This window comes from Siphateles boraxobius, unplaced genomic scaffold (genome assembly GCF_051911475.1).
Source record: "Siphateles boraxobius isolate OS27281-9 unplaced genomic scaffold, OSU_SipBor_1 36, whole genome shotgun sequence".
Lineage (NCBI taxonomy): Eukaryota > Metazoa > Chordata > Actinopteri > Cypriniformes > Leuciscidae > Siphateles > Siphateles boraxobius.
Window position 1 is genome coordinate 339,679 of NW_027508986.1, and position 16,455 is coordinate 356,133.

At 38.8% G+C, this 16,455-nt stretch overlaps 2 protein-coding genes across 2 annotated transcripts in view; one reads left to right on the top strand and one right to left on the bottom strand.

Annotated features, from left to right (window-relative positions):
• Positions 1 to 6,329, top strand: part of dnajc17 (DnaJ (Hsp40) homolog, subfamily C, member 17) — a 73,949-nt gene extending 67,620 nt beyond the window's left edge. Inside the window, exon 11 of the mRNA XM_077196803.1 lies at positions 5,519 to 6,329. Coding sequence (XP_077052918.1) covers positions 5,519 to 5,629 — 111 coding nt within the window. The 3' untranslated portion in view covers positions 5,630 to 6,329. The remainder of the gene's footprint in view (positions 1 to 5,518) is intronic.
• Positions 6,330 to 7,690: 1,361 nt separating this feature from the next.
• gchfr (GTP cyclohydrolase I feedback regulator) lies at positions 7,691 to 14,644 on the bottom strand. The gene is made up of 3 exons (XM_077196807.1): positions 14,227 to 14,644; positions 13,655 to 13,749; positions 7,691 to 8,375 (listed from the first exon to the last, which is right to left on the bottom strand). The coding sequence occupies exons 1-3, from the start codon at positions 14,260 to 14,262 to the stop codon at positions 8,237 to 8,239; spliced, it is 270 nt and encodes an 89-aa protein (XP_077052922.1). The 5' UTR covers positions 14,263 to 14,644; the 3' UTR covers positions 7,691 to 8,236.
• Between the last annotated feature and the right edge of the window lie 1,811 nt (positions 14,645 to 16,455).

Sequence of the window (16,455 nt, forward strand, 5' to 3'; positions counted from 1 at the left end):
TCACTGCCCTTGTTAAAAACAAGTTAATTTTATTCAATTAAAAGTAATTAGAAAAAGAAATATGTTTAATTTAAAATTGTGGCAACAGATTACAGGCAATATTATTAATTAAATTCAACTCATTAGAATTGAGTAATAATTAATCAAAATAATTCCTTAAAAGTTAGCCATTTTCAAATGAGTAAACTGAGAGACTGATTGGTCATCTGAGTAAAATGAGCCCGCCCCCTTGTCTCTGTGACACTGTGATACAGAGCTATGTTCAATACAAAATTCCTGTGCATTTTAAACAAAAATATCTGAATAACAGACCGACGTCAAAGAAGAAGTAAGAAGTCTTTATTTGTATTGCCAACATTGAAGACACCTGATGTTAATAAGCAGAATCACTGAAGTAGAAAACCGTACTTTAGTGTCACCATTATGGAGATTAGTGTTCGTTTTAGTTGGGCTCTTGACCCTTAACTCATTAACTTTAGGTTTTGTTTGACTGCTGAGTCATAACAGCCAGATGAACAAATAGAAAAGGTGATCTGATGGTGTTGGTTGTTATTTAACAATCATTATTTTACAATCATTTGACCTGAATCATTTAAATTGAACTGCAGCATGCATTATAATTGCCACCATTGTTTAGATTCAAAGGCTGATTCTTGAAAAAATTTAGTAAATTCAACTCATAATAGTTTAGCTAAACTTATGAATATAATTAATCTGAAATTACTTATAAAATATAAGTACAACCAATTTACAAAATATAAGTACAATCAACTAAAAAATTAGCTGGAATTAGATAAATTTATTCGTGCAACCCCTTGACATAATAAAATTAAGTAAAGTCAACATAATTTTTTTTTCAGTGAGTTTATGAAATGCATGCAAAAAATAAACCGTACAGTCATTCCGACATCATTCATTAACCCAGAAAACCCAGTTTCCCACTGATAATTACAACATTATGATGCTGTTAATCTCATAAATACTGCCATTCTGACGTCAGTTTATGTCTCAACTGGTTTTGTTTCAGGATCCATGTTTTATAAAGAAATACATAGAAAAGTAACGAATAGTTTAACATTGAAATAGAATACACTTCTGTTTGAGGTCAGTACGATTTTTTAATGTTTTAGGCTGCATTTATTTAATCAGAAACACAGTAAAAACAGGTACATATTATTCCAATTTAAAATAGCTGTTTTCTATGTGAATATATAGTACAAATTTATTTTATTCCTGTGACCAAAGCTGAATTTTTACTCCAGTTTTCAGCGTCACCTTCAGAAATCATTCTAATACGCTGCTTTTCTGCTTTTGTGGAAACTGTGATACATTTGTGTGTTTTTTCCAGGATTCTTTGATCTTTGAAAGTTCTAAAAGAACAGCGTTTATTTGAAATAGAATCTTTTTAACATTATAAATGCCGTAACTGTCACTTCTGAATGCTGGTGTTCATCCAGACCCGTGTCCCGTTTCTGTCTCCAGGGCCGGGATTCAACGGCGTTCCCGCTTGGGAAAGTTTGTATGTGTAAAGTGATGCCTCTTCTTGAGTTTACTGAAGATGCAGCAGTTGTTTACGTACTTAATTGAGCTTGCGTGATATTTGGTGGTTAGGTGGGAGACGAGGCCTGAGCTCATGAGGCTGGAATGATAATGGCATTCGTGCTTCCCCTCGGTCTCTCTCTCTCTCTCTCTCTCTCTCAGAGACCCCAGTCATCTCTTCCAGATGCTTCTAACCCTGCAGAATCACTCTCTCTTCATCTCTCCTGCTCGTCTTAGTTTTCAGACACACACACGCTCTCAAAAACTGTGAGGATTATCTTCATAAGAGACGTTCCTGCTTCTATTTGACATATTTTGGCTCGCTATTTATTTATTTAGATTTTTTTTTTTTCGATGTATTTAGAGATTTTGTTCATTTGGAAATTTATTTAGAAACATTGATTCAAGAATTAATTTAGAAAATTTATTTCACAAAATTTATTTAGAAATGTAATTATTTACACATTTATTTTAGTCAGTGCTGATTGATGGCTATATTTAGGCCAAAATATGAATGATGTTTCAATGATCGATGGGTTTCAACTTCATACTATTAAAATAAATTAAATAAAATTCTTTATGTATTGTATATAATATTTCACATTAGGTGTATTTAACAACAGAAATTTAATTATCATATGTAAAAAATAAAATACTGCTTAGTTTCACTGTATAAATTAATTATACACTGATTCTTAATAAAGCTACAAAAGTTATTCAGTCTAGAGCAGTGAGTGTTTTTCTCTGTCTTTTGTTGTTTGATTAACATTAAGCACACAGATGGAAGCAGGTTTATTAGGCTACTGTCACTTTAAGAGCTGCACGGACACAATATACTGATACACACACACTTTCTTTCTCAGCTGTTTACTCCACTTTACACACACCTGACTTGTTGAACAGTTGTTGAATGTGGGATCTCGTGCGATCTGAGAGTCGGCTTTCTGTGTGCGCGAGTACTTCACTTATTGCATTAATAATTAAGTCATGTAATATTTTGGAGTACTAAAATCTAATTTACTATTAAAATGACATATATTGAGGTTTAAGATCATATCAGCCCGTCTTAAACAGTTTAACAGAGAGTAGGAGCTGATGAATTCTTGATTCTGATTGGTTGACCATCATTCCAGTGTGTTGATTAATTATCTTCAGTTGCTGTGAAGTCATTCCAGGTTTGTTGAGAGTGTTATAGTTGCTTATCATGTTTTTCTGAACCGGTAATGAGCTGTTTGAAGCAAGGATACGTAATCTGAGGCACAAACAAGAGCGTTTAGAGATAAAAAGCTTTCAAGAGGTTTCATGCTTAGGGTTTGGGGGTTTTTAACATTGAAGCACATGATTATACACTGAAAAAAATGTGTGTGAATTTTTTTGTTGTAGAAAAATCCAAGTAAACTTCACATTACATTAGCATAGAACAAACTCTATAGTATCAGCACTAAATCTGTTTCCTGCACTGAATGAGATGCTTTGAGTGTTTCTCTATGATCTAATGCTGAATCAGACAGCAGTGACCCAGAACACAACAGGAACTCAATAAACTGACTCAAACTCAACAAAATCCTCAATGTTGAGTCAGATTTCTGAGCTCAGCTGCTCTGAATGTCGTTCGTGATCTAAAACAGGTCGTTCGTGAGGACGACGGTTCTTCACTTTACCTGCGTACAGACACTACACTCATGTAAAACAATATAAACTATTAAATATAAAGTTTTCTCAGCGATGCCATAGAAGAACCACTTTTGTTTCCCTAAAGAACCTTTCAGTGATCAGTTCTTGAAAATCTAAAGAACCTTTTTCTTTATAAAGAACCTTTTTCTTTATAAAGAACCTTTGGTGGAATCTCAGCTTCATGGTTGTTTATGTCATGAATGTATATTTGTCAATGTATATGATTCGTACAGCTCTATGTATACAACTGGATGTATGTTGTATCTACTTTATCCACATACATACAGTCGTGATGTTCGGTGTGTTTGCAGCAAACACTCCTTCTCAATGGTGCTGTACATAGTCTCTCTCTTTGAGAGCTTGCGACTGATGTACAGCACTGGCCGTTCCTCACCCTCTATCTCCTGCGACAGGACCGTGCCCAGCCGTCTGTCCGATGCGTCTGTCTGTAACAAAAAAAGGGAGAGAAAAGTCAGGAGCCTGTAAGAGCGGTCCGCCACACAGGGAAGCCTTTATCTGGGTGAAGGCCTGCTGGCACTGCTCCGTCCACTGCACCGTATCTGGTGCCTCCTTTTTAGTTAGATCAGTCAGCGGGCCGGCGAGGTCCCGGGTAATATCCCGCCAGCCCCAGGAACTGTCTAACCTCCTTTTTGGTCTTGGGTCTCAGACAGGTTGCAACCACTGCAGTCTTATCCATTTGGGGACATACCTGACTGTGACCCAAGTGGAAGCCCAGATATCTAACCTCTACCCGCCCAATTGCACACTTCCTCGGGTTGGCCGTCAGGCCAGCCAGTCTCAGCGACCTCAGGACAGCCCTGAAATGACCCAGATGCCGCTGCCAGTCGTTACTGTAGATGATGATGTCATCCAGATAAGCAGCGGCATGGAGCCGAAGTACTCGGGCCGATCTTCTGGAGGACGGCATTCTTCAGGTCTTCATACACCAGGAGGTTCTGGACCGGAAGTTGTTGGGCGGCTTTCTGGGCCTCCCCCGACAGCAACGGGATTAAGCGCACCGGCCAGCTGGTCGGGGCCGCTCACATGCCTCCGCGGCCCGCTCAAAGAGGTCCAAGAACGCCTCCGGGTCGTCCAGCGGGCCCATTTTATTGAGGGTGATGTGAGCGGCGCCGGTGGCTGCGCTGGGGAGAGGGGCTACGGTCCGAACCTCCCGGGTCGGCAAGCTCCGGAACAGCTCGCGATCCTCTTGCTGGGCCTGGATGAGGGCGTGGAGTCGTCAATCCTGGTCGCTCCTCAAGTCCATCAGCGCTTGGTGGTTCTCTTGGTGGAGGCCCGCGAGCGACTGGATGATATCCACAAACAGCGTACCTGGCGGGGTCGACATGCTGGCGGCGGCGTTCTCCTTCCTTCCCGGGTTTCAGCACCAGTGTAGCAAACTTCAGACTCAGGGGAAAAGGAAGGAGATTGGGTCGGCGTGCTGTGGAACGTGTGTTTCTTTACTTACAAAATATTTCAAAGCAAAACTATCGCGCTTCAGGCGCATTTACCAATAAACTCTCAATTAGCTTTTCCTTCAATACAGCGGCAGCTTCCTCGGGCTTCTCTCACGTCACCGGCACACACACACACACACACACACACTCCCTCACGGCAATCACTGCAAACGAGATCAGGTGTTCATCCTTTCGCCTCCCAGCTCTCTCTCTCCCGTCACAGACATCGCTGAACCACGCCCCCCTTCGCCACATTCGGATCTTAAACGAATCATTCTTTTAAGTCGGTTCACAGAATTGAAGATGATTCAAGATGCTCTACTGAAGTAGCAGCAAATGAGCCAATGAGGGCTACTGAACCAAAGAGCCCATTCAGAAGGAACCAGTCAAAAAGAAGCTTCGACATTTAGAAGCAGTTCATTCGATTCTTTTGAGTCGAACACGACTCTCAACTCTGCCTGTAGGTTTGATTCGTTCATTTCTCGTTTGATTCAGTTTGATTCTGTGAACTGACTTAAAAGATAGATTCATTCAAGGATTGAAAATCACTAACACACAGTTCACTCACATTCAGCTAGATACTATATAGCAAATCTCAACTGCCTGATTGTTTCTATCATCTCATAATGTAACTAACTATATTATCGTCCAGCTCTAATCTGATGAATGCGACTATAAGGTATTATAAACCCTTACGTCTTGATTTTCAGTAACAAATACAAATTAATACAATTGACTTGTTCTGACCAGGTTTCCTGACTGCATTTGTGTGTATGTAACGCTCAACCAAATGTCAAAAACAGTGTTTTCATTAAATCATCTTTGTGTGTGTATGTGTGTGTTTCTCTCAGAGTTGTCTACGTAACGAGCGTGACTACGAGAGCGTGGTGCTGATGCGACTGAGACAAGCTGAAGAGAGGAAGAGACTGATCGAGGAGATGAAGAGAGAGGAACAGGACTAGACCATGTGACCTCACACACATGACCTCACACACACTCACTTTGACCTTTGATTTTACAGGAATTAAACACCCAAACATCAATAAAGCCCTTTTGGAACGAACATTTTTGCCTTGAATATCCATATGGTGCTTTTCTATGGCAGGAGGATCGTGACAAGTATTTCAAGTTTGATTCTGCTGTAAAGCCGCTCTACTGAAGACAATAGCTCAATTCAGTTCAATGTTGATTCAGTTCAGTAACAGTGTCGATTGATGTTGAAGTTCAAGTTCAATTCAGCTATAAGCAGCTCTACAGAAGACAATAGTGTCATGATTATATTATTCAGTTATTATTATCTATCATCCTAAGTATTCTGATACAACAAGAAAATTATGAAATATGGACATGAAAACGGTTCCCAGTCAAATACTGGGAGTGAAAAGACTGAAGTACAATTAACCGTCTGCCATTGGTTGGACAAACAGATATTATTTTATAATATTTTGCTTTCGATTTGTGATTGTGCGATCTTTCTTTAAAATAGAATTTTTTTTTAATCAATTTCAGTGAAATTCAGTCATTTTAAAGTGATTAACTGACTCATATTCTCATGCAGGACTTTTATTTTGACACCTTGTGGAGAGTTCATTATTGTACATGTCAGCTCCTTTACATCCACCAAAAAAGTGGTTGTGAATAAATCATCACTGGAGATTGTAATATTTTTGTCTTAATGTAACACAAAAGTTTATTTTCCTGACTTTCTCTTATTTTCACCCATGATACACTTGAACGAAATAATATAATTTCTCTATGCATGTGACAGAATGGACTTTAACGTTTCCTTTCTGCTGACTTTGCCAGTGAAGGTTTGAGGCTGTGTGTGTACTTGTGGCATCATCAGCCAGTCATTTGTCACATGATGTTTACGGCGCAGGTGATTGGCTCAGAAGACTTCCAAAGCTTACTGAATGTGAATGTGATTGGATAAGTGAAGTATAACTCCAGGTAATGTAGACATCCTCAGTGACGGCCGAAAGGAGCTTAAACCGTGCATTTTTATAAATATGCCAAACATTTTTTTTCATTTGCAGATTTTGCACCAATTAATCATTTACAAGACCTAACAGAAATGTAAAAGTAAATTGCATTCTGATTGTCATGCTGTGTTTGTGCTTTGCATGTTCTGTCCACATTCGCTCCTCATGTCCATCAAACCGCAGTGATCCGACTTCACCACCAGATTTAAACTTAGTCACTTTTCCTAGAACATGTTCCCTCTGTTCCTATCCATCATCTGTTTGGTCTCCTCGCGGCCGTCACATGTTTCTGTTTACTTATGTGGGCTTTTCTTTTATATTCCTGGAAAGGAAAGGAACACACAGAGTCTCTTTTACATTATAACACAGGAAATGCAATTACAGGCGTCCTCAGGAGAACCGAGCAGGAACCGCAGTCAAGAGGTGGAAAAAACATGCAAATCAAGCACAACTTCCTTTCTGATGTGTCGTTTTGTGTTGAAGTGCAAGTGATTTTGATTTTTGAAAAATGTACATTTTAATATAATATAGTTGGATATAATGTATCGTTTACTTTCGGCCCTCAATAGAGTTCACTTTTTGTACCTTCATGGTGAAATGAAGCTCCATTTTTTCCTGTAGCTCAAACAGTACTACTGTGTTGGTGCTTGCAACGCCAAGGTCATGGGTTCGATTCCCAGGGAAAGCAAGAACAGATAAGAATGTAAATATGTACCTTGAAATGCAAAGTAAGTCGCTTTGGATAAAAGCGTCTGTCAAATGCATAAATGTACATTTTAGCAAAATTCTACATCGTGTGTAAAAGTCTTCACACCCTTTTTAAAAAGCTGTTTTTTGTGATGCAAAAAAATTGAACAAAATTAATCATATTAGAACTTTTGCACATTTAATTAAAAAAATGACAACCTATGCATGAATTGCCACTGGAAACCATAGTGACACATTTCTGATTAAAACTATCTTTGAATAACCAGCTGTTTCAACAGGGGTGTGTACACTTATGCCATGACCAAACATGCAACTCTTTCATTCAAACAGACATTTTATTTTACTTTATTTTTAATTACAGAGTCTCACACAATCATACAGAAACAATATTAATGTCAAGATTAGAAACAAAAAATATAGCATTTACATATTCTGTAAACAAATTTAAGACTACATATAACAAAGAATGTGGGGTTTAAATAATTATTTTGAGCTGATAAAAACTAATATTTCATTGCAAAGCATTTATTTAAAATAAAACCAATTCGATAAAGACATAGAGATGCAATAGATTCAACATTGTCCCTTTTGCAGATAGAATAACGATGTTCCCACGATCAACTTAATGAACGGATTTATATTACTACAATCGCAAAAATACGTTTCCATACATATAAAAGTGTCCAAATGAAATCACATTCTGATGGTATTGGTAATATTGCTAGTTCAGTCACAGATTTCAAATACTTTACATTTCTTAAGATAATTTCCTCAAACATGTAGCTTTACTTCTTTTATAAACGTTGATTCTGTGATCTCTCACTTCTGCTGAAATCACCGTGTTTACCATGTTTACCTGGAACACACGAGACACTGGAGTCACAGCGTGTCACTGCTCTCTTTATGAAGACACCAGACCAGAGTCTGTCCAACTCCAGTCATACTGACAACTCTGTATCCGATCTTGTCGAGTTTGTCTAAGACGAGTCTCGGCGGTTCGTCCACATGATACTCTGAGCTGTCAGACACACAGAGATCACATGACAGAAGTTCAGTTCGACATAACATGCGCTCTAAGCCTGGGCTTCAGCCTGTGATGTTTATCTGTGCGTCGACTGGGATTTATATGCTCATAAACTTTAACATATTTGTCTGAGAAATAACTGAACACTTACAAGGAGATAGATAGACAGATAGATAGATAGATAGATAGATAGATACATAGTTAGACAGATAGATAGATAGATAGATAGATAGACAAACATATAGATAGATAGATAGATAGATAGACAGACAGACATATAGATAGATAGATAGACGGAGAGACAGACAGACTGACAGATAGATAGGTAATAGACAGACAGACAGACAGATAGGTGATAGACAGACAGACAGACAGATAGGTGATAGACAGATAGATAGGTGATAGATAGATAGATAGATAGGTGATAGACAGATAGGTGATAGACAGACAGATAGATAGATAGGTGATAGATAGACAGATAGATAGATAGATAGATAGATAGGTGATATACAGACAGACAGACAGATAGATAGATAGATAGGTGACAGACAGACAGACAGATAGATATAGATAGATACATAGATAGATAGATAGGTGATAGACAGACAGATAGATAGATAGGTGATAGACTGACAGACAGATAGATAGATGATAGACAGACAGACAGATAGATAGACAGATAGATAGGTGACAGACAGACAGATAGATAGATAGGTGATAGACAGACAGACAGATAGATAGGTGATTGACAGACAGATAGATAGATAGGTGACAGACAGACAGACAGATAGATAGATAGGTGACAGATAGATAGATAGATAGATAGGTGACAGACAGATATATAGATAGATAGATAGGTGACAGACAGACAGATATATAGATAGATAGATAGATAGATAGATAGATGGTGATAGACAGACAGATAGATAGACAGATAGATAGATAGGTGATAGACTGACAGACAGATAGATAGGTGATAGACAGACAGATAGATAGATAGGTGATAGACAGACTGACAGACAGATAGATAGGTGATAGACAGACAGACAGATAGGTGACTGACAGAGAGACAGACAGATAGATAGATGGGTGATAGACAGACAGATAGATAGATAGGTGACTCACAGACAGATAGATAGGTGATAGACAGACAGACAGATAGATAGATAGGTGACTGATAGATAGATAGGTGACAGACAGACAGATAGATAGGTGACAGACAGATAGATGACAGACAGATAGATAGATGACAGACAGATAGATAGATAGGTGACAGACAGATAGATAGGTGATAGACAGACAGATAGATAGGTGATAGACAGACAGACAGATAGATAGATAGGTGACTGATAGATAGATAGGTGACAGACAGACAGATAGATAGGTGACAGAAAGATAGATAGATAGATAGATAGATAGATAGATAGATAGACAGATAGATAGATAGGTGATAGACAGACAGACAGATAGATAGATAGGTGACTGATAGATAGATAGGTGACAGACAGACAGATAGATAGATAGGTGACAGACAGACAGATAGATAGATAGGTGACTGATAGATAGATAGGTGACAGACAGACAGATAGATAGATAGGTGATAGACAGACAGATAGATAGATAGGTGACAGACAGACAGATAGATAGGTGACAGACAGATAGATAGGTGACAGACAGACAGATAGATAGATAGATAGATGGGTGATTGACAGACAGATAGATAGACAGATAGATAGGTGATAGACAGACAGACAGATAGATAGATAGGTGATAGACAGACTGATAGACAGATAGATAGGTGATAGACAGACAGACAGATAGGTGACTGACAGAGAGACAGACAGATAGATAGATGGGTGATAGACAGACAGATAGATAGATAGGTGACTGACAGACAGATAGATAGGTGATAGACAGACAGATAGATAGGTGACTGATAGATAGATAGGTGACAGACAGACAGATAGATAGGTGACAGACAGATAGATAGATGACAGACAGACAGATAGATAGATAGATAGATAGATAGATAGATAGATAGGTGATAGACAGACAGACAGATAGATAGATAGGTGACTGATAGATAGATAGGTGACAGACAGACAGATAGATAGGTGACAGACAGATAGATAGATAGATAGATAGATAGATAGGTGACAGACAGATAGATAGGTGATAGACAGACAGATAGATAGATAGGTGACTGATAGATAGATAGGTGACAGACAGACAGATAGATAGGTGATAGACAGACAGACAGATAGATAGATAGGTGACAGACAGACAGATAGATAGATAGGTGACAGACAGACAGATAGATAGATAGATAGATAGGTGACTGACAGACAGACAGATAGATAGGTGATAGACAGAAAGACAGACAGATATATAGATAGATAGGTGACTGACAGACAGATAGGTGACTGACAGACAGATATATAGATAGATAGATAGATGGATAGATAAGAAAGATAGATGACAGACAGATAGATAGATAGATAGATGACAGACAGACAGATATATAGATAGATAGATAAGAAAGATAGATGACAGACAGATAGATAGATAGATAGATAGTAAATAGATAGATAGATAGATAGATAGATAAATAGGTGACAGACAGACAGATAGATAGATAGATAGATAGATAGATAGATAGGTGATAGACAGACAGACAGATATATATAGATAGGTGATAGACAGACAGACAGATAGATAGGTGATAGACAGACAGACAGATAGATAGATAGGTGATAGACAGACAGACAGACAGACAGACAGATAGATAGGTGATAGACAGACAGATAGATAGATAGATAGATAGATAGGTGACAGACAGACAGATAGATAGATAGATGACAGATAGATAGATAGATAGGTGATAGACAGACAGACAGATAGATAGATAGGTGATAGACAGACAGACAGACAGATAGATAGGTGATAGACAGACAGATAGATAGATAGATAGATAGGTGACAGACAGACAGATAGATAGATAGATGACAGATAGATAGACAGATAGATAGATAGATAGATAGATAGATAGATAGATAGATAGATAGGTGACAGACAGACAGATAGATAGATAGATGACAGATAGATAGATAGATAGATAGATAGATAGATAGATAGATAGATAGATAGATAGATGATAGACAGACAGACAGATAGATAGATAGGTGATAGACAGACAGACAGACAGACAGATAGATAGGTGATAGACAGACATATAGATAGATAGATAGATAGGTGACAGACAGACAGATAGATAGATAGATGACAGATAGATAAACAGACAGATAGATAGATAGATAGATAGGTGACAGACAGACAGATAGATAGATAGATAGATAGATAGATAGATAGATAGATAGATAGATAGATAGATAGGTGACAGACAGACAGATAGATAGATAGATGACAGATAGATAGACAGACAGATAGATAGATAGGTGACAGACAGACAGATAGATAGATGACAGATAGATAGATAGATAGATAGATAGATAGATAGATAGATAGATAGATAGGTGATAGACAGACAGACAGACAGATAGATAGGTGACAGACAGACAGATAGATAGATAGATGACAGATAGATAGATAGATAGATAGATAGATAGATAGATAGATAGATAGGTGATAGACAGATAGATAGGTGATAGACAGACAGACAGATAGATAGATAGATAGATAGATAGATAGATAGATAGGTGACAGACAGACAGATGGATAGATAGATGACAGATAGATAGATAGATAGGTGATAGACAGACAGACAGATAGATAGATAGATAGATAGATAGATAGATAGATAGATAGATAGATAGGTGATAGACAGACAGACAGATAGATAGGTGACTGACAGACAGATAGATAGATAGATATATAGATAGATAGATAGATAGATAGATAGATAGGTGATAGACAGACAGACAGATATATATAGATAGGTGATAGACAGACAGACAGATAGATAGGTGATAGACAGACAGACAGATAGATAGATAGGTGATAGACAGACAGACAGACAGACAGATAGATAGGTGATAGACAGACAGATAGATAGATAGATAGATAGATAGGTGACAGACAGACAGATAGATAGATAGATGACAGATAGATAGATAGATAGGTGATAGACAGACAGACAGACAGACAGACAGATAGATAGGTGATAGACAGACAGATAGATAGATAGATAGATAGATAGATAGATAGATAGGTGACAGACAGACAGATAGATAGATAGATGACAGATAGATAGATAGATAGGTGATAGACAGACAGACAGATAGATAGATACGTGATAGACAGACAGACAGACAGATAGATAGGTGATAGACAGACAGATAGATAGATAGATAGATAGATAGATAGGTGACAGACAGACAGATAGATAGATAGATGACAGATAGATAGACAGACAGATAGATAGATAGATAGATAGATAGATAGATAGATAGATAGATAGATAGGTGACAGACAGACAGATAGATAGATAGATGACAGATAGATAGATAGACAGACAGATAGATAGATAGATAGGTGACAGACAGACAGATAGATAGATAGATAGATAGATAGATAGATAGATAGGTGACAGACAGACAGATAGATAGATAGATGACAGATAGATAGACAGACAGATAGATAGATAGATGACAGATAGATAGACAGACAGATAGATAGATAGGTGACAGACAGACAGATAGATAGATGACAGATAGATAGATAGATAGATAGATAGATAGATAGATAGGTGATAGACAGACAGACAGACAGATAGATAGGTGACAGACAGACAGATAGATAGATAGATGACAGATAGATAGATAGATAGATAGATAGATAGGTGATAGACAGACAGATAGATAGATAGATAGATAGGTGACAGACAGACAGATAGATAGATAGATAGATGACAGATAGATAGATAGATAGGTGATAGACAGACAGACAGACAGACAGATAGATAGATAGATAGATAGATAGATAGATAGATAGATAGGTGATAGACAGACAGACAGATAGATAGGTGACTGACAGATAGATAGATAGATATATAGATAGATAGATAGATAGATAGATAGATAGGTGATAGACAGACAGACAGACAGACAGATAGATAGATAGATAGATAGATAGATAGATAGATAGATAGATAGATAGGTGATAGACAGACAGACAGATAGATAGGTGACTGACAGACAGATAGATAGATAGATAGATATATAGATAGATAGATAGATAGATAGATAGACACTTACAAGTTGTTTCCCAGTATGGTGGTTTTTCGGGCTCCGAGGTAGTTCATGATGGAGGGATCTGAATATTCGTCTCCGACCGTTGTGGGCCCCGTCTCCTGAAACACACACACACACACACACACACACACACACACACACACATGAAAATGTGTTCATCTTTACAATAAATTACATTGAAATAGATGTGTGTTTGTATGCTGTGTATCTGTCTGTTGATGATTCACTTTCATTTAATGTTTCAGCCGTTCACAACAGGTCAGGTGCACGAGCTGCACATGCACGGAATGCAACATTAAACTTTTTAATTTAAATATGATTCAGACCAACACAAATCATGAGAGGAATAAAACATCAAGCAAGATTCACAGATACCATGTCAAAGCTTCTCTTGTGCACATCTAGGTTACTTCTATAACAACAGCTCCAGTGCAGAAACAGACATGCACCTGTAACGTTAATCCTGTAATATCATAATCATAATCACAGCTGTCACTCATCATCGTGCACGTTGTCTCGCGCGCTGCTTGTTAGTGCTCACATGTGTCTCGCGCGCTGCTCGTGTTTATACGCACCAGTCTGATCTGTGTGCTGATGAGGATGTACGGCATCTCGGCGTCAGATCGGGACACTTTCCAGCGGAATATCGAGCGTCGCGTCGCGTCTCAGCGTATGTCTGCGTTCTCAGCTGAACTCGTGCGCGCGCTCGCAGAAGAATGCGGAAACACCCATCGCTCTCGTCCAATCAGCGTCCACCAAATCAGAACGCGCTCTGGAGAGAGACACTCCAGATGATAATATTATTAATTAATGTTCTAGATAATTTAGTGAAGATAGATAGACAGACAGACAGACAGATATATAGCTAGAAGGAAGATTTAATCTGGTTTAATAATCTTCTGCCTGGACAAAACCCTGACCAGACCAAAACAAATGAATCTGTTGGATAAAAATGATATTTCATTTGTGCTTAGAGAAAATGTGATATTGGGTGTCCTCCTGTGATGTTATTGGAGTTTTGTAAAGATCTGAACCCTCCTCTCTCTCTCTCTCTCTCTCTCTCTCTCTCTCTCTCTCTCTCTCTCTCTCTCTCTCTCTCTCTCTCTCTCTCTCTCTCACACACACACACACACACACACACACGCTGAGCTTGTTAACGGCAAGGTTCTTTTCCGTATTACAATATTTTTAAGGCTTATTTCTTTGATTTCTTTTCAACATTGGTGGTTGGACTTTTCATTTCCTTTTGGCAGAATTGCTAATTTCCTTCTAAAAGCAGTTCTAATCACTGTAATATGATGTTCAAGTCTCTTAGAGCGCTGAGGAAATGAAGCGATCCCATCTGAACAACAGCACAAGCTCGATAACATCAGTAATAAAGCACACAGTTTTCAACACATAGATCACAAAACCATTTACATCTGCTCTGATCAGTGTGAGCCACACGATGCTGGAACACACTAATACTGAAACACCGCTCACACTCGCAGGCACGTCTGCTTTAGAGAATTAGGAGATAGTGGAATAGAACACTAGTTATTTTGCATGTCTTGTAAAAGTTGACATTTCATGCCCCTTTTCACAAGATGTAATATAAATCTATGGTGTCCCAAGAATGTTTCTGTGAAATTTCAGCTCAAAATACCCCTGATCATTTATTAAAGCTTTTCAAAGTTGCCCCTTTTTGGACGTGAGAATAAACGCTCTGATGTTGTGTGTCCCTTTAAATGCAAATGAGCTGCTGCTCCGCCTCCGTTCAGAAGAGGGAGGAGTCTTTACACAAGCTTCAGATACTCCGGCAATGTCATGCTTTGCTCGAACATTTGGCATTGCGTTAGAACTGGTTACACTGTTGTCGCTTGCGAAAACCAAATGGCTGCCCCCTGGGTTTAAACCATTTGAACCACCAATCACTCGTATGAATTCATAAGATTTGTCTAAACCCACGTGATGGTTAGGTTTAGGGGTGGGGTCTGGTGTAGGTCATTCGTACAATTTGGCATCTCGTAAAATATGTACAAATTGCGTGAAATCGGGTTGGCTAATCTGAGGTGTAGAGGCCAGTGGGCGTGGCCTGTGGGGGCGTGACCTGTGGGTAATCAATCACTGACCAATGACAGCGACGCTCTCATTATTATTCTCAATCACTCTCAGCTGCATCAGTGTGTGTGTGAAGAGCTTTTAAAAGAGCAGGGCCCGTATTCATAGAGAATCTTAATGCAAAGAGCAGCTCCTAGTGACAAAATTCTAAGAAATGTGGGCGTTTACTCTTGAAATTATTCAGCAAATAATGATGGCGCCTATATGCATGGCATGCCGTCTGTGCTCTGGTCAAATTTTTGTTTTGCTAGTTGTTTTAATGTTTGTTATATGCTCTTGGGCTCAATTTTCTACACATCGTTTGGTTTATAATCGTCAATCGTTGTTGGATATTAATCATGGAATGGCTGACCGTCATGACACAGTTTTGACTGGTCTATCTAAAAGCCATCATCCGCCCTCGCTGATCTGCCCATCTCACCTGTGCCGACTAGCGTGTGATGTTCGCCGGAGGAAACGGCGTAGAAAGCGTGGGAAACGAGGTGGTGTGCTGGCGGCGACGAGGTTGCGTTTAAGGGCGATGGAGGCGTCATGCTCGCGTCGTGTCCTCGTCGAGCTGTGGCCGGTCACTTGCGGGCCCTATTCCTGTGGTCCGTGTGAGCGTGTGCTGCAGGGTGTGGAGTGTCCGGCTGCTAACCTGGATGCGGTTTGCAATTGGTATCGGTCTGCACGCCCGGTTGGACGGGGGGTGAATCTGGCGAACC